General features: G+C 43.4%; 1 protein-coding gene across 1 annotated transcript; it reads right to left on the bottom strand.

Moving 5' to 3' along the window:
• Nucleotides 1–14,814: 14,814 nt before the first annotated feature.
• LOC133137999 (lactose-binding lectin l-2-like) lies at nt 14,815–17,615 on the bottom strand. The gene is made up of 5 exons (XM_061256446.1): nt 17,555–17,615; nt 16,979–17,094; nt 15,918–16,040; nt 14,973–15,096; nt 14,815–14,888 (listed from the first exon to the last, which is right to left on the bottom strand). Exons 1-5 carry the CDS (start codon nt 17,613–17,615, stop codon nt 14,815–14,817), a joined length of 498 nt encoding a protein of 165 aa, XP_061112430.1.
• Between the last annotated feature and the right edge of the window lie 2,086 nt (nt 17,616–19,701).

Here is a 19,701-nt window from a genome sequence, read left to right as displayed (position 1 = left end):
ATTTAGTATGTTCTGTTTATCCAAATAAGATGACATTAAATCGGACCACACTGGAATTACTGGGACAAAGTAATCTAAGAACTTGTCTGATAGCATCGGGCTGTAATATGCATTGTCACATAGCTATTTGTATATTTGTACAGTTGACAGGGCATTTGTTTCGATTTTTTGGAAATGTGTCAAAAAAGGTGATTTCACCAATGATATGCTTTGAATATACTCATCATGAGTGTCATTTGAACTTTGCACATCAATATGCTCCTCTCCTACGTTGCTTTTGTTCAGCTGTTGTATTCTCTGTTGTATCTGAACAAGACATTTTGAAACCAAACCTGTGCCGGATTTACTGCCTAAAATTACGCACATGTCATAAAATATGTCATTGACCTCTTGTAGCGTTCGCAAATTCTAAACAAGGCTAAACATGTACATCGCCAATTTATATTTTTCATTTTTCATTTTTCACACTATACTGCTTTATACAAATTCCGCTTGCCTGTTTCATTAAATGCGACTTAGAAGACCTTATGACACATATTTTATCATCATTTTTATCAGCGATACCATTTTATAATTTCCAGCAGCGCTGCCAATAATGTTCCATCGTTTCATAATTAAATATTTGCATGGATGCCAGAAGGAGAACTAAAGAGCGGTCACTATTAATTTGAATGGGCAAGGTATTGAAATTATAAATCTTTTTTTCATAGTCCCTAATTGCAGTGAGGTTGCAGCTGTTCTAGTGCACTTTGTGTGTGCTCTTCACTGATCATAAATACGATTGGGCATGATATTTGGGCTGGGGTTGAAGTACATACTGACATTTCATAGAATAAAATCCTTTTTGTGTTTTTTTGTGATGTAATAAATCCACCTGTGGCATCCCAAAATGCTGGACTACTACGTGTCAGTTCATGCCACAGTCTTATCCCACCCTCTGTAAAACAAATTACCTTAAGTGGTACTGCCTGGATGACACAAATAAATCCCTTTAAACTTGAGCTGGTGTTATCTTCCATTTCTAATTTATTTTTCAATTTTTGTATCGCAGCAATTTCATCTTTATCAACTAAGTCTTCCTTTTTGTACTCTGATTTCATTTTCCTTAATACAGATGTGCCAGCGCCAACACCTGTTCTGTTAAATGCCACTAAACTATTTGAATCTGATTTCCCCAATAATTCACTATATCATTTGTAAGACTTTAGATGTTTCAATTGCTCACCTAACTGTTCTCTCTTTTCTCCTTTGAATGGTCTGGCCTTCAGTGAACTCCCAGAGTGTAATATCTCTCTTTTGTATTGTATGTTAAATGTGAGGTGGCTTGGTTTTTCTAATGAAATTTGGAAAGTGAGGGTGCAGATGTCATGTGTACAATATCCATTTATTTTTAATGTGTTTTTTTTTTTATTGTGGGCTAGAGAATGAATGATTCTTAAATGAAAGGACACAATATGGATTTGATATATATTTTGATTTTGCCATGAATGTTTTTTTTTTTTGCTCTTTTAACCATGCCCACTCAGCCATTGTTAAAGTAAAGTTTGCAAGGGGAGAAATGGTGCAATTGAAATAGCTAAATTCGTAAATGAACTACTTAATGTTTGTTCACTAATATCACTGTCAGGGGTAGTTAAATGTGATTGGGACATATGAGTTGACTGATCTGTTTGTGTTTGTTTGTCCAATGTGCATTCATTACTGTGCTCTTGGACATTTAAATTAATTATTTCCTTTGTAGCTTGTGGACCTCTATGTTCCTCCCTGCATGGTGTTTCAGTTTGTGTTTCCACATTAATTACCTCTGTTTTCATTATTTGTTTAAGTGAGCTAACCTTCACTGCTACAGTTTCAATACTTTTGGTCTCACCTGTTATTATATAGCCATGTTTTTGTGGTTGTCATGTACATGGCAATTATGTGAGTTACAAATGAAGCACGGAGAATCAAAGTTGCTACTATTTGCTAGTCCTACACAGTCAAAATTAAACCATTCAGCACATATAGCGCATGCTAACATTGGACGTGTACTTTTATTTGGCGAGTTGCAGAGGCAATAATGCTTTGGTTTCCTTTGTCCATGAATTTTTTTTAACCTATTTCCCATTCTGTTGAGGGGTATTTAAAGTTATTTGCTTTCATGTGTCTGGTCTATGTCAATAATTTGTTTTTGACATTTGAGGATTGTGTTCATTTTGCAGAGATGTGTGCATGGTTTTCTGATCCATTTCAGCTACAATATCTTTGATATGATGTCGATTCTCTGCCCAGATAGTACGCAAATGAACTATACTTTTTTCAAAAGTAATGCACAGGACTACCCTCTTTTAATTTGTTGGGCTTTGCTGTATGTGAAATGTATCCCAAATGATTTAGCTCACATGTGAATGTATCACATCTAGTATCCAGATGTTAAACATACCTGATCATCTTTGCCTTTTCATTTTGCTTTGGCTTCTGCAGTACTACTAATGTAATACCACTGACCACCACACACATCAGATACCAACATTGACCGTTTATTATTATTCGACAAATTACATTGACACACCTCCTCATCTTTTCCAAACTGCCACCCCACACTGGAAACACAGCAACAATTGCTAGGAACACCAAAAATTAGAATATTAAAGATATGGGTCTCTAGAGTAAATGTACACCCTTTTCATTTGGTAACAATTTACAGTTTTTGAGTTATGAGCTATGCAAATGAGCTGAGTGGTAACTGACTGAACAGCTGAATAGCTGAATTGCTGAATAGCAACGTATGACCACCCTATACTGGAAACACAGCAACAATTGCTCGGAACATGATTTCACAGAAAGGACTGTAGAATATTAAAGATATGGGTCCAGCTAACAAATGTATACCCCCTTTCATTTGGTAACAATTTATAGTTTTTGAGTTATGAGCTGTGCAAATGAGTTGGTTGGCAATTGACAGTCTATGGCAATGCATGCCCATACCACACCTGACAGAGAGCAACAACTGGTGGCAAACAGTTTTCATAGAAATGAGTGCACAATTTAATATTCTCTGCAAATACACCACAATTATATCCAACGGTATTCATTTAACAATGAAAATTGACAAAATTACAGTTAATAAATAATTTTATTTACCATACTTTTATTTTGATAAATGCAAACCGGAAGTCTCCAATTGTGGCCAGTAACATTTGCCAACTTCACGGAGCTCTTTCGCTGATCCTCATATTTGGAACCATGAATTCAGGATTTTCCTAAATTTCGATTCAGTAGGATAACTTGCTAAACCTTGTTTCAAGAACAGACCCCTGCAGCCTGTTGCACCAGTCTAACATAAGTTCAAATGTAGGCTAGTTTATTAACTAGTTAATTCACAGTCTCTCAATTCCTCAGTTCCTTTCAATAACTCAAGGATACTAGATTTCCAGTGTGAAGATCCGTTAATCTCATTGCACATGCATTGCTGAATGTTCTTCTCATTACATTACATTACATTAATGGCATTTGGCAGACACTCTTATCCAGAGCGACGTACAACAAAGTGCATACCCATAACCATTTTTTTTTAAACAAACAATTAAACAAACAAACAAAGCAAAAGTGACCAAACTTAACTATGCAAACACTGCTTACCTAGCCAACTAAAAATACCGATACACAAAGTAAATCACAAAGACAACAATTAAGGTTCACAGGGAGGTAGGGAGGGACGGGGAGAGGTGCTGCTTGAAGAGGTGCGTTTTCAGTTAGCGCTTGAATGTGGGGAGAGATTCTACAGTTCTGACCTCAACGGGGAGTTCGTTTCACCACCGTGGAGCCAGAACAGACAGTAGTTGTGAGCGTGAGGTGGAGGTTCGGAGAGGGGGAGGTGCCAAGCGGCCTGTGGAGGCTGAACGAAGAGGTCTGGCAGGGGTGTAGGGTCTAATGATTTTTTGTAGGTAAGCTGGGGAAGACCCCTTAACTGCTTGGAAGGCTAGCACCAATGTTTTGAATTTGATGCAAGCCATGACAGACGAGCTGCTGCATTCTGGATAAGTTGGAGGGGTCTGATGGCAGACGCTGGGAGGCCAGCCAAGAGGGAATTGCAGTAGTCCAGGCGGGACAGAACCATCACTTGGACCAGGAGCTGGGTTGAGTAGGGGGTGAGAAAGGGGCGGATTCTCCATATGTTATATAGGAAGAACCACCGCTGCAATGTTCTCGGAGAGGGACAGTCTGCTGTCCATCACCACGCTGAGGTTCCTTGCAAGTGTGGTATCCCCGAGGGAAATGGAGAGGTCCAGATGGGGAGAGGTATTAGCAGGGATGAATATCATTTCAGTCTTACCTTGGTTGAGCTTTAGATGGTGGTTGTCCATCCAGCTCTGGATGTCACTCAGGCAAGCAGAGATACGGGCTGAAACCTGTGTATCAGATGGTGGGAACGAGATGAAGAGTTGGGTATCGTCCGCATAGCAGTGGTAGGATAGCCCATGTGCAGTGATCACAGGGCCAAGGGAATGAGTGTAAAGAGAAAAAAGAAGCGGGCCTAGGACTGAGCCCTGGGGAACTCCTGTGGCAAGGGGCCGAGGTGTCAATACCGTACCAGCCCAGGCAACCTGGAAGGAGCGACCAGAGAGGTAGGACTCAATCCAGTCCAGGGCTGTGCCACAGATGCCCGTTGCTGACAGGGCAGACAGGAGGACGGAGTGATCCACAGTGTCGAAGGCAGCAGAGAGATCTAGAAGAATGAGGACAGAGGAGAGGGAGGCTGCTCGTGCGGCATGGAGTGATTCACTGACGGAGAGGAGCGCAGTCTCTGTCGGGTGGCCCGATCTGAAGCCAGACTGATTGGGGTCTAGCAGGTTGTTGGAAAAGAAAGAAGAAAGTTGACTAGAAGCGGCTCGTTCTATGGTTTTAGAAAGAAAAGGAAGAAGAGATACCGGGCGGTAGTTCTGGATGATGGAAGGATCCAGAGTAGGCTTTTTTAGCCTGGGAGTCTCGCCATCTTGTTTTCCTTGGTGAAACGTGGTCGTTGAATCCACACAATTAACTAGTGGAACTGAAATCACCATTAAAACTTGCATTATTCCAACCGGAAAAATAGTTAGTTAGTTCACTCTTCAGATTCACTGCAGTGACTTTTGTCGCTACTTAGCTGGTTTGCTACTTTCCGTGGGTAGATTTTTTAAAAGTTATCACAAATATATTCTTTCTACGTTATTTCTGTTATCAACCGGTAAAACAGCTAGTTATACTGTATATTTCAGTTATATTTGTTTCTGTTTTGTACTTATCTGTAATATTGAATCATCTTTCGTTGCAGCTTGCTTGAACACATCTGGTGTGCAGCTAACTTTTTCTTTAGCTATAGGCCTGCTCTATTCTACAATTACTTTTTTTCTCTAAGCCAACCATTTACTATATATATATTTCAAACTCTCATTATGTAACCCACATTGTCTTTTACTCGCCAAATGAACATAGCCTGACTAGCCAAAATGAAGGAGGAATTGGCAGCTATTTGCAGATCAATTACATGTGTAATAAGACTGATTTACTTGCTTTTTAATAATGCCAGCACAATGAAACATTAAATGATAATTTATTTCATGACTTCCCATGCATTAACCTGTAGAACTGCAAAGATAACTAACTTATTGGATTGAATCTAAATATCTAATAACATTTGTCAAAATTATATAAAAATAAAATAAAGATAACGGTTCTTAAAATAATCAGTCATAAAACGAAATATGTTTGCTGAAGCAAAATGACCAATTAGGGTCATAATATGATGCTTTTCATTCAGCCATTCATACACACACTCACACACCAACGGCCATTGGCTGCCATGCATGATACCAACCAGCTCGTCAGGAGCATTTAGGGGTTAGGTGTCTCGCTCAGGCACACTTCAACACACCCTGGGCGGGAATCAAACCAGCCACCATCCGATTGCCAGACGACTGCTCTTATCACATGAGCCAACGTAAGCCCTATATTGCTTCGTACCGAGCCCCTGAATTCAAAAATAATAATTAGCTATATTTTCCATCAAGTGCGTCCCAAGATAAATAGGCCTACTTCTGGTGGTGGTTAATACTTCTTGGAACATTTTGGGAAGTTGTAGTCTGTAAAGTTAATGTTTTGGATTGTTAGCTAAAATATCAGTACACGTGTTTAGCTGAATCAAGATGCTAGTCTCCTCCAATAACCACCTGAAGTTGGAATTGAAGCCTAGGTAGCTGTGGTTGATAATGATAAACATTTTTTTAGTAGTTTCAGGCCACTCGTTTATTTTCACTAATTGGAGGAGTGCTTTGTGCTATTAGCTGCTAAAAATTGTCTGGTATTGGCAACGTTAATCCAGTAATTGTAACTTCACTCATATTATTTGTAGGGGTCCTCGCACGGGACTCCAAATTATGTAGAACGTTTACGAGTTATAACAGGTGTCGGATTTAACTCTACAGTACCTACTTACGATCTGCGTTTGCTGCTGCTCCATGCAAATCTAAGTGGCTGCTATAAACTACCAGTTTATTTTGCCACCCCCCTTTGGTAGGAAAGGTGTGCAAAAGAAAGTGGTCAAAGCTTCAGCTGGGAGTCTGCCTGTGAGGAGACCACGGCTATAGATCAGTCTTATTCAACATCTTTTGATGGAGGTTGAACAAGACCAGATAGCTCTTTGGAGTGGTTACTCAAGGCATACACACTACTGAACAAAGGTTAGAGGCTTTAGTTGTCCTCAGAGGAACTGAAGAAGCTCTCCTCAGACAAGGTATCTTCCCTATCAGAGTCATGCTGGTGACTCTGAGGCTTGGGCCTACCGGGTCGGTCTTCTCTCCAATTCCGGCTGGAATCAGAGTGTGAGAAGCGACCACGGTGGCTCTTAACCGGGAACTTACTCACATGCCGTTGTTTTGAGCCATTAGACTTTAATGGGGAAATTTGGGAAGTGCCGGCGGGCTTGGTTGGAACAATGTGCTTAGCTGTTTCCAATACCTTGTTCCTGGGCACAATCCTTAAAGTGTCCCAGACCATTTGGGCTTCATTTCTTAATTCAAGGGCTGAGTGTTGGCCCCTTGAAAACAGTGAAACATGAGTTCGGACACAGGGGTGCAGGTTGTGCACAAAAAGGGATTTGAAGGCTGATCTTCATCTAAGCCTGGTCCGTTTCTGCCCTGGAAAAAAGCATGTTTAAGTCGTTGGTAAAAGTATTTTGGTCGTTCTGTACGGCTATGTTTAACCTCCACAGATTTGATCATGGCTGTGGCCTGATCAAAGCGTGGCAGGTACTCAGCTACCAACGCTTCACAAACCTTGGGATAGCTGGAACGAACCTGTGGTGGAAGTTGTTCCATAAATGTATGGATCTCTCTGGCAGGTTTTCCATACAAGTCGTACCTTTTCTCGATCGGTTGCCCTGGGCAGATCCGAGAGACAGTAGTCAACTTCTCTCAAGTAACTCTGAATGTTAAATTCAGAGTCCTTGGGGTCAAATGTGTGGACATAGTTCGCCATGGCCTCTAGCTCCTCAAAGCGAAGACCATGTGAAGTTGCACTAGTCTGCCTGTTTGGAGAAGGAGAGACTGAAATCACATTTGAATGTGAATGCGTTTCATGCGGAGCTCGACGTCCTCGGTTTGGTTTAGGGGGCGGAGCTACAAAACAATTCTCACAATGGTTGGCAGAAGATGAATTGTCGCTGTCAGTGTACTGTACAGAGCTGTCACCTATCCTCTCAGTTATAAAGGGAAAGCTAGCGGGATTAGCGTTGCTTTTTGTGTGCCCAATTAATAACGCAGAATCTCCTCTACCGTGTCCACGGGAGGGTTCCCTGACCTCCTCACGAGAGGGGTGGGCATAGAAGGTGCAGTCTTTCTCCCTTGCGGAGATGGACCACCGTTGGGATGGAGTCCCCCCTTTCCCTCTCCAGGGAAGAGGTGGGCAAACCATTGCATGGGTGGTCAACAGCACTGCAATCTGAGGAGACTGACGAGTCTCCATCAGAGCAAGCTGTGGAACCGGGATCTGACAAACCCGAATCAATTTGTGACCCCCCTTCCCCTGCCTTGTGGTGAAAGGAGGAAGCAGGAGAAGCTGGAGTTGGGCAAGCCTGAGAAAGCAGGCTTACAGAAGAGAGTGGATGTGGTAGCTTGTGGCATCCACTCTTCAACTGAAATAATTCCTCTCTGTAGGAACAAAGATCTCATTCGGCTGAATGCAGATCACACAAGTATTGTACTGCTTTCTTACCAACAGTTTGAAGCTCAAGTAAAACACTGGTGTGTTGTCCTTTGAGGTATGCCATCTCTGATTCTAAGTTTTTGTTGCTCTGAAGAGCAAGACTAATCTGTCTGGCAAAATTCAAGACCAGACAACTTAGAATTGGGTCTTTTGACTGGGTGGGGGAGTGACCTTTCTCGTTGATTAAGGAGAACATTTCTTTCCTACAATCAGTGAGGTTCATCTGATTCAGGAAAGCTATGTAGCCAGGTGCTAAACCGTGGGCTAAAAAGGAAAGGTACTCATCAATAGATATGGGTTCCATATCTCAAGCCAAATAAAGCTAAAAGCTAAATCAGTAACTTAAGAGGGTACTATTGAAGTTAACTATTTCACAAGGGCCTTGAGCTCCTAAAAGTTGGCAATGAATTGTTTACCAAAATCACAATCCAACATACAAATTGTGATGAAGGATAAATTTAAAACGCTCTTTGAATATTCTCTAACTATAGTACAAGGTAGCTATAGCATCACACAGGGACTCGCGTTGCACTAGCGATACTGCAATGCAACAACAGCAAAATGACCGAACATATGGCGGATATTCAGACCGTGAAATAGGAACTGTGATGCTGATCACATTAATCCTAAATACCAGAATGTGATTGGTTGAAATTACAATTAAATTTGGATTTAAATGTAAAATGTAAATAATTAATAATACAGTGCGGCTAATAATACTATTATTGATAATACGTATTATACCGGAAGGTAAATGCCAATCAACAAACTACCGTGTAAGATTACGAATGTAATGCCACAATGTTACACGAGGGGGCAGTATATTGAGAAAGCGGCTCATGCAGGCTTTCAAAAATGGTACAAGGGTGACATCTAGTGGTCTTTTCAGAAAATTGCACTTGTGGCAATTTAGCTGAGAAAGAATGCCGAGAATTCGTTCTGGAGTCACGTGACATGAGCCAAAGCTCGTCTTTCTCATGCAGACTCCAAATATGGAGGGGAATTCGTTATGAAGTCACAAGACATGAAATTTGAGCCAAAGCTAGTCTTCCTCACGCGGGGCGCCAAAATATGTAGGGGTCCTGGCACGGGACGCCAGATAACGCAGGGATTTTACTCTCTACGAAACCGTGGCGCCAGTTAAACGTTGTGTAGCAGTATAACTGCAAAAAGTAATCAGTCTCATAAAATTACTATTATCAGAAATATCTAACCACAAATTTAGTATTTTAATTAATATTTAAAATAACCAATATTAATGATTAAACATACCGATAACCTGAAGGTTGGAAGTTCTTCGAAAGACTGCTTTAACTCGGCTCTCATGTCTATGCGATTCCAAAACGGACACCGGGGTTTAATAAAATATATTTATTAAACAAACATACAAACACATAACAGATAAACTAACGGGAAGTTAGTAAGGAAATTTAATTGGGTATGTGTGTGTGCGTGTGTGTGGCGCGCGCAAGTGCGAGTGTCGCTTGAACAAAGGAAAGGTAAAAGTGGGAGTAGCTAGCTTGAGTAAGCTAGAGTTCTGGGTGTGGTAATGAGTTAGTTAGCTGTGAGAAGGGACTACTTGCGTAGTTTTACTCTATATATGCGCAAAAGACGGCGAATCAATTCACGTACATATATATGTAGCTAACCAAACACATTACAATGGTTGGATGGTAAATATTGAAACACAGATTCACAAAAACAGTTAAGACTAAACTAAACACTGGCTATGCCTGAATGTTTGTTTTCTTACTGAGTCCATACGCATTGGATCCAAAAGACGTCCTTGTAGGAGCTGCGATGGTGCTGTGAATGTGTGTCCTGGAGAGATGCGCAGGCTGGGGCGTCTTAGCCGCGCGTTGTTGTCTGGTCCGCTCGGTTGCTGGAAGGATGTTCGTTGGTCCCTTTTCCGGGTGGAAAAGTTTGTTGCTGTTGTTCTTTGGTGAGCTTTGCAGGGGTAAACTGATGTAGCGTTCCGCGTACACCAGTTTCCACTCGCTATAGGTCACGAAGTTACCGCAAGGTAACTGCGTGTGTCCGTAGGCCTGGTAGTGCGCTGTGCAGCATTCAGCCTCTGTCCGAGTCTCGGAGCAGATGAGCTGAAGCAAATGGCCAAAAAGGGTGCGTCGAAGAAGAGAAGCAGAAGAAGCAGAAAAAGCAGAAGAGAGATCCCAAGAACGTGTCTTGCTCTTATACGGGACCGTTTATTGCTCCCGCCATTACGGGATTGGCTGAACCAAGTTAGACGTCATTCGTGGTGGACGTCGCAGAATTTTCCTGTGGGAATGTGGAAGTTGTAGTCCCTACATATTCTAAATAATGATGTTGAGTATTTAATAGATGTGGTAAGAGCAAAAGAAAAGGAAGAAAAAGCTTTTGGGAAACCCATCCCTGTTTTGCAATGGAAATGACTGAGACTAAATGCTGAAACAATAACCAGATAAACTTAATTTAATTTTATTCATTTTAATAGCTTTAATGAAACATGCTGGAGGACAGTTGCAAATGCCCAACACAGCCACTTGATTAATTAAAGCATCGTACCTGAGTCAGACCACCAGTGAAGGACACAGAATAAGTGAAAATTGAACATTTAAAGGGAAATAATAATGACTGTGGCATGATTTGTGGGGCGGCACGGATGGTGCAGTGGGTAGCACGGCCACCTCACAGCAAGGAGGTCCTGGGTTCGAATCCCCGTCGGCCGGGGCCTCTCTGTGCGGAGTTTTCCTCCCACAGTCCAAAGACATGCAGGTTAGGCTGATTGGAGAATCTAAATTGGCCGTAGGTATGAGTGTGTGAGTGAATGGTGTGTGTGTGCCCTGCGATGGACTGGCGACCTGTCCAGGGTGTATTCCTGCCTTTCGTCCAATGTATGCTGGGACCGGCTCCAGCCCCCCTGCGACCCTGTTCAGGATAAGCGGGTTCAGATAATGGATGGATGGATGGATGATTTGTGGCAGTGATCAGGTAGAACTGTACACCAGCAATGCAAATATTTAATCAGATCATATGGCAGCAACTAAATGGATAAAAGCATGCAGGCGTGGTCAAGAGGTTCAGCTGTTTTTCAGACCATTTGTCAGAATGGGGAAGAAATATGATCCAAGTGACTTTGACAGTGGGACAATTGGTGCCAGACAGGGTGGTTTGAGTATCTCAAAAACTGCAGATCTTCCAGGATTTTCCCGCCCAGCACTACTCATCCCCTCGTTTTGCGGGTCAGGTATTTGCTCCGACCGTGCGCTACACCACCTGATTTCAGTAATTAGCTTATTATCTGAACCAAGTAAGTAAAATAATTGCTGAAATCAGGTGGTGTAGTGCATGGTTGGAGCAAATGCCTCCAGACACTGTGGCCTGCAGGATGAGGAGTTGAGTAGCACTGCTCTAGATTTAGCAGAGAATGGTAAAAAACAACCAGTGAGCAGCAGCTCTGTGGGCAGTGTAAAACTCCACGCTAACCCAATGATGGAATTTAGCGGGGGCCAAAGGGGGTTTTGCGTGCTTGTCCTTCTGGCGTTGCTGGGAGAACATTAGTAGGGTTAATTATTATCCTCCGTACAAGAACAGAGCACAATTATGTTTAAGAATATACTGGGTCCGTTGCCATGGGTCGGATATGGATTGACCTGCCCCATATCCCGCTTACAGCCGGCCAGAAACGGATCAGTACAATTCTTAATATTCTCCGTTCTCAAACGGGGCCGTATTGTACGCTTAGTGGTTACCATAGTTTTACTCGTTTATCTGACTCCATTTAAAATATAATTTAGAAATTTGGGTTTGCAACTTACGCGGACCTCACGGATTACATTAGACTTGTACCTGCGCCACCATTACTCAATATATGCTCTCGCGATTAACATTATTGCTGAAATCTCGGTTCGGTGTAGAACTCAGAGGCTGAGGGTCCAGTGAACACAATACATGCAGAACTGCCATGATAGTTGCGAGCCCAGGTCGGCGTAGCATTAACTGAGCTCCTTAGAGCTAATTTGGCAGGAACTAGCGCCGTAACGCCCATGGGTTCCCTTCGCACCAAATCACAAGAGCCGTGCGTCACCAACCCTTTAATTGGCAGAAACTTGCTGGCCTCACAGCTTAGAACTATCACATATGTGCCAAACTGCCGATCGGTCAGTCTTTGGCCCCCCTTTTCCCCCTCAAAATTCAGTTGTAATATAGGCTGAAAAGGTACAAGATGAATTAGAGTCATGGAGATCACGCAAGTTACAAACAAAATAGTTTATTCGCAGACAGGTAGGTTATTAGCTTTAGAATATCACAATCAAGTATAAAATACACAAATTAAGAATAGAGATAGAGTAAATAATCATACCTAGCCTGCTTGGACTACACACAAACACAGAGTATAGAATATGCCGTGTGGGAAGTCGAGTACGATCTTCCCAGATTGGTCTGTCTCCCTTGCTTTTATGCCAAATCATATGTTTGGAACCAGGCGGCAGTGCCATAAATCAACCTGGAGGGGTGGTCAAATCTGGAATTTAGTTAAGTAGGGAAAATGAGATGATTACCAAGAGAGGACATGCAGGTTTTTCCCTGAGTTACTGAAACTATAGTTTATTAAATTCCATTTGGTATGAAATGTATCTCATCCGATTCCTTGATTTTATCAGATCACATCCATATCAAACAGATTACCCTTATGTTTTATTATGTTGCAGTTATCATGAAACTTCCCTCCTGATTATCCATTTTACATGCAATTCCTGTTACCATTACATAAGACTTAATGCAATAATACAAGGATCACATGTGCAATGTTTTCAAGGTGTTACCGGGTCTATTTACTATCTTAATAGCAGTTTTGAATATTTAATCTAGGAGAGCAGTCACCGGTGTAATGACAGCAGTGCCCAAATGAGGGCACTGTGGCATTGTCCGGTGCCTTTCCCCTTGGAAGTCACCAGGTATGGAGTCACAGGGAGGTCACCAATGTTCTGGAGGATTCTTTTCCCATGACCCAACTGGCCTTGGACCACTCATACATCTTAACTCCCCAACAGGTAGTCTAAACAACATTGAAACCCCTCACAAATGGCCGCCGTTCCTGACCTTAAACACTATGCTATAGGCCGCCTCATCATATCTATGAATGCTGTAGTTGGGAGTTTTCAGGATAACTGCATTATGCTGTAAATATGTACTTGTGCCTCTCATGGTAATATACCTTTTGGATAAACCTGATTTGGGTGAATGAAAGGAAAGGAGACAACCCCAGATTGCTTGGTTTCTTCTCCTTATCTCAGAAATCCAGGCCTTAGTTCTTGACCCTAAAAGTGAGTCACCCATCTATAATTTACAGCCAGGCCCACCAGGCAGGGGGCTAAAACACATGGCTTCTACAGAGACCGCTTTTGCCCAGTTTCCCCTCGGCTCCTGAATGGCTATGATATCAACGGTAGACTGTTACAAAAACTAGACCATTACACCAGTCGCACTGAACCAATCAGAATAACACCAAACATTACTATATTCTGACCTGGGATTATCATGAAACATCTTTATACCATTTCCAGTATTCTGTACTCAAACCTGTCAGGAATGTGAGAAAAGGGGGGCTCCCAGGGCCCAAGAAGGCGCCTCTAAGAATCCTTCTCTAGCGCTCTCCCACAGGCATGTGTGCCAACGGTGGGGGCTAACAATGTATGCTCCAGGAGGGGGAAGTCAGCAAGCTGACCAGCGCATGAGACCAAATGTTACTTATGACTGGCTTACAGCAGAAAAGCATTGTTAATGAGAAAGGTCAGAGGAGAAGGGGCAGATTGGTCGAAGCTGACAGGAAGGTGGCGGTAAGGCAAATAACCACACATCACAAGAGTATGCAGAAGAGCATCTCAGAGCACACAACACGTCAAACCTCTAAGTGGATGGGCTACAGCATCAGAAGATGTAATAAGTCTAATAAATACCGAATACCGAATACTGAATGAAATACCACTGAGTGTACTCTTGTGCTTTTGATCATATATCACATTGACTGTTTTACTCTGATTAAGTTCATTTCTGAATACACATCTACAAATACGCACACACACATACACACACTTCAATGGTAGGGACAGCTGGCCATATAGAGGGTTCGCTTGTTTGTATTGTTGCATTAATATTATATTACAGTTACCACAGATAAAAGGGTTGTGTTGCTTTGCCGGTTCAAAATTAATTCCACACGAGACAGGATAATATTCCCAGCACCATACAATACCTTTCTTCAGGATGATTTGCATGTTTTTGTGCTTCAGATGCAGTTGAATATTTTTTGAATATGATGTTTTGAATATGTTTTGAATTTGGGAACTTTGTAAATTCACTAATTTCTTTACAATTATGACATTAAAGAGGAGATGCAGCCGTTTTAAACAACTGTTAGTTGCAGTGGGAGCACAACCTCTCATCTCTGGTGACATTGGCCAGGCTGTATTTAAAAAAGGTTTTCTCCGTTTTGTGTTTAAATACAAAATAACAACAACCATACAGCAAGTATTCAATGCTTGGGGAAGTTTATTAAAAGAGAGACAAAGCAGCATCAGCATGAGCTACTTCACCTTGGTATAGAGGGCCACATCACTCATTCAGTCGCATGGCACAGACGGACTGAAACCTTGAATCACATTCAATGTCGTTCCAGTCTGCTTGGCCTATGAGTAAAAAAAATGGAGAGAGGAATCAGCGTATTTCCATCATATGTCTCCTGCAGTGGTAGGGAGACAGAGAATGCTTACCTCCATAGTTTGTGTGCACACAGTTCTCTTGGCCCCCACTGTTGTTGGGCTCTCCAGAATTCCACTTTAAAAAGTCCCCTTCAGAACTTGCACTTGTACCATCAGACCATAGCCATGTGCCCACCTGAACAAGGCAGAGACACATGAAAATGCATTAGCCCCTTAGGTATTGCCCCTTTTCTTGACACAAGCTTGAAAATGACATACCTAGAATTACTCAAAATATTACAAAAGCAAAGTTACAGAAGTCCAAACACAATGAAAGAGGAAGCTCTTATTCTCAATGAAAAGGTTTTCTGAAAAGGTTTGAATGTTTTTTCTGGGCTGTTTCTATGCAGTTTGTCAATGTTTTTAGGACATTTGGATACTGCATTTTGCTTACTAAACTGTACAACACTTTTTATCCTGAAAAAAGGGATTGCACGTCTTCCCGCCTGTCCCCCTACCTCTCTGTCTCAACCTCCCTCTCCTTGCACTCTACTGAGACAGCAACAGGTCGAGACGATCATCAAAACTAAGTACAATAATGTCAATAATACCATCTTGTATACTAATATATTCATTGAGGCCTATAGACTGAAATTTCTGTCAAATACCCAAACCAAACAAAAAGTCAAACACCTTCCAAATTTCCCATGCTATTTATTTTTTAAAAGCAGGCCTTATTCCAGTTGTGGCTATCCTTCGAGGTCGAGGATGATGGTCTCCGTTCCATTAATCTATTTATGGGCTTGTCCATCCATCCATCCATCATCTGAACCCGCCCATCCTGATCAGGGTCGCAGGGGGGCTGGAGCCCATCCCAGCACACACCGGGCGAAAGGTAGGAATACACCCTGGACAGGTTGCCAGTCCACCGCAGGGCACACGCACCATTCACTCACACACTCATGCCTACGGGCAATTTAGACTCTCCAAATTGTGCAGATGCCCTTCAAAGTGTACCTTGTGCACGTCTGCCAATCCGATCCAGAATGGCTTATCATTTTCATTGAGCTTCTTCAGAAACTGATGATCATCTTGACTATGCTCTGAGGCCAGGTTTCCTCCAAGACTCACACAGTGTAGCTGAGCAAGGAAGTAGGGGAGAGACAACAAACATGTGTTTGGTAAATTATGCAATACATTGAGAAACTGAGAGTACTGCAATTTTGACAGCCAAAAAATGTGTAAAACATGAAAATGAATTCTACAATGTCTGGTGTCAGGGCATTTGTGTAGTTGTGGTCAAAAGCAAGAAAATGCACTTCAAGTACAAAAGTACATTGTACAGTGAGTTCAAACCTTCAAAGCTTGTGTCTGTGTATATACGTTTAAAAAAATAATCTAATCTTATTTTTGGTTGGAAATACTTCCTGTGGTCATGGAATCTGAATTCAAAGAAATAGTGGTCCTACACCATCATGACTTGGAGTGAAGAGTTTGTGCTGCTTGAGAAAGTAAAGGAATAACTGCAAGATATTCATTTATACAGGGCAGGTTAACTGAGCATGCATCTCAGACTTGTGCCATAATGTCCCGTTAATGCCCCCCCAAGTATCCTAATCTGCATGCCTTTGTATTTTGGGAGGTGACTGGAGTGCCCGAGGAAACTAATGCAGGCACAGGGAGAACATGGAAACATGGAAACACAGAAAGGCCCGGGCCAGGATTCAAATGCGGGACCTTCCTGCCTGAGGCAGCAGTGCCACTGTGCCACCATGCTACAAATATTATTGTGTTTGTACTTGTGAATAGATGCTACAATTAAATCTGCCATTACATATGACCACTGGAGAAATAATTATGAACATGGAAGGTTGCATTCACTTTAAGTGCATTTTCTTACTTTAAATCACAGGTGGCCCTTATTCCAAATGCCCATTGTAAAGCTAGCAGGCCTTCAAAGACTGTATGCATCTAAAATACTATGCTTTGCACAAAAATCTTTCTGAGACCAGGTGCACACACTACAAATGAAACAATATTTTAAAAGCTTGAGGAAGTTAACTATTCCTTTAAGATACCTCAGCCTCCAGCCATGTCTTCTTATCGGGAATGTGCTGGAAGCATCGGTGATTATGGTAAGTCCAACCATCAGGACAGGGACCCTGACACAAGCCTATCTCAGCCCCTTGAGATACTGAGGAGCATATGCATACATTAAACATTTTTAGTCTGCTGGTTAGTTTGTTGTTCAAATGTCTCAGGGCTAAAACCTAAGGATCAATTCCTTGTTGAAGAGTCTTCATATTTCTTTCACACAGTGATACTGTGCCCTGCTATAATGTCAGGGCAAACTGTCGTGTCCAACATGTTCATAAGGACTAACATTACTCCTGTAACAATAAATCAGCAAGCAGTCATAACATTTAATTGCTGGAAGGCCAGGTTTCACAGTTATCTATAAATTATCTCGCAAGTCATTTATGCATAGAAAGGCAACTTTATAATTATAATTATTTCAATTAAGCAAATAAGAGAATATTATAGTTTAGCCCATTGTTGTTTCATATTCTGTGTCTAAAGCCTCCTGTATTTGTGAAAGATACGATATTAGACACTAACTCGTCCACCAGGAAAGAACATGAATCAGGACTCACCCAAAGTCATGCTAGAGAGAACAGCAACAACAAGGAATGCTGACAATGTGAAGATGGCCATGATGGCTCTTCAGCTAGGAGGAGAGACAGATACATCACCCATAATGCAATACAATGGTCAATAAAGATACACAAGTATAACAGCAATATGAATGAAGGGGCTGTTTTTACACTAACAGTATATCAAGTATCAAAATAGCCCAGTGTTCTGTTACCTTCTGATATCACGTTGGGTGAGGTGATTATGTGAGGAGTTTTCTTCTTGTCTCGACTTACCAGGTCCTGGCCTTTTAAATATTTTGACTGAGGGTGGAGCAAACCCATTAGTGACCACAGATATGCTTCTTATTCAAACAAGATGCACAGTCATAATTTAGGGCCTGCAGCAGTGCAATTCATCTTATCCTAGTCAGTGCTGATTTGCAAGCTAATGTCACATGATGGAAGTCAAGACATCCTGGATTTACATTACAAACTGGTCTTAAAAGAAAGAGAAATAATGAATGAATGAATGAATTCCCCTCCGAGGAATCGCCACCTTAACGTGGTGGAGGGGTTTGTGTGTCCCGGTGATCCTGGGAGCTAGGTTGTCGGGGGCACTGTTAGCCCCCAGTAGGGTCTCCCAAGGCAAATTGGTCCCGGGGGAGGGGCCGGACTAAGAGCGATTCAAAGACTCCCATGACACGGCCACACAAAGACCCAGTTACCTCGCCCGGAAAAGGGAAACCGGGGCCCCCTGCTGGAGCCAGACCCGGGAGGGGAGCTCGTCGGCGAGCGTCTGGTGGCCGGGCCTTATCCCATGGGGCCCGGCCGGGCACAGCCCGAACTGGTCACGTGGGGTCGCCGCCCTGTGGGCTCACCACCTGCAGGGGTCGGCATCGGAGTCGGGTGCTTTGCCCAACGGGCAGTAGGCAAAGGCGGGGATCCGGGCGTGCTGATCCTCGGCATCGCAGACTGGTTCTGGGGACGTGGAACGTCACCTCTCTGGTGGGGAAGGAACCGGAGCTAGTGCGGGAGGCGGAGCGGTACCAACTAGATATAGTTGGGCTCACCTCCACGCACAGTACTGGTTCCGGAACCAAACTCCTGGAGAGGGGCTGGACTCTGTTCTTTTCTGGAGTTGCTCAAGGTGAGAGGCGCCGGGCGGGTGTGGGGATACTCACAAGCCACCGGCTGAGCGCCACTGTGTTGGAGTTCCACCCGGGGAACGAGAGGGTCGCTTCTCTGCGACTACGTGTCGCTGGGGGGAAGGCTCTGACTGTCATTTGTGCGTATGCACCAAATGGCAGTTCAGAGTATCCGGCCTTCTTGGAGTCACTGGGTGGCATCCTGGAAAGGGTGCCACCCGGAGACTCCATAGTTCTGCTGGGCGACTTCAACGCTCACGTGGGCAATGACGGAGAAACCTGGAGGGGGGTGATTGGGAGGAACGGCCTGCCTGATCTGAACCCAAGCGGTGTTTTGTTATTGGACTTCTGTGCTGGCCATGGATTGTCGATAACAAACACCATGTTCGAGCATAGGGTAGCTCATAAGTGTACTTGGTACCAGAGCACCTTAGGCCAAAGATCGATGATCGACTTTGTGGTCGTATCATCAGACCTGCGGCCGTATGTCTTGGACACTCGGGTGAAGAGAGGAGCAGAGCTGTCAACTGATCACCACCTGGTGGTGAGTTGGATCAAGTGGCCGGGGAGGCTGCCTGACAGACCCGGTAAACCCAAACGTGTAGTGAGGGTGAACTGGGAACGTCTGGCGGAGGCCCCTGTTCGCGAGGTCTTCAACTCCCACCTCCGGAAGAACTTCTCACGCATCCCGGGGGAAGCTGGGGACATGGAGTCCGAGTGGGCCATGTTCAAAGCCTCCATTGCAGAGGCGGCAAGCAGGAGCTGTGGCCAGAAGGTCATCGGTGCCTGTCGGGGCGGCAACCCAAGAACCCGCTGGTGGACACCAGCGGTGAGGGAGGCCGTCAAGCTGAAGAAGGAGGCCTTTCGGGCTTGGCTGGCCCGGGGGTCCCCTGAAGCAGCAGACAGGTACCGGGTGGCCAGAAGGGCTGCAGCTTCGGCAGTCGCTGAAGCAAAAACCCGGGTATGGGAGGAGTTCGGGGAGGCTATGGAGAAGGACTTTCGGTTGGCCTCGAGGAAGTT

This window comes from Conger conger, chromosome 9 (assembly GCF_963514075.1).
Source record: "Conger conger chromosome 9, fConCon1.1, whole genome shotgun sequence".
NCBI classification, from domain to species: domain Eukaryota; kingdom Metazoa; phylum Chordata; class Actinopteri; order Anguilliformes; family Congridae; genus Conger; species Conger conger.
The sequence above is the reverse complement of the archived record's forward strand: the minus strand, read 5'-3'. Positions and strand labels throughout refer to the sequence as shown.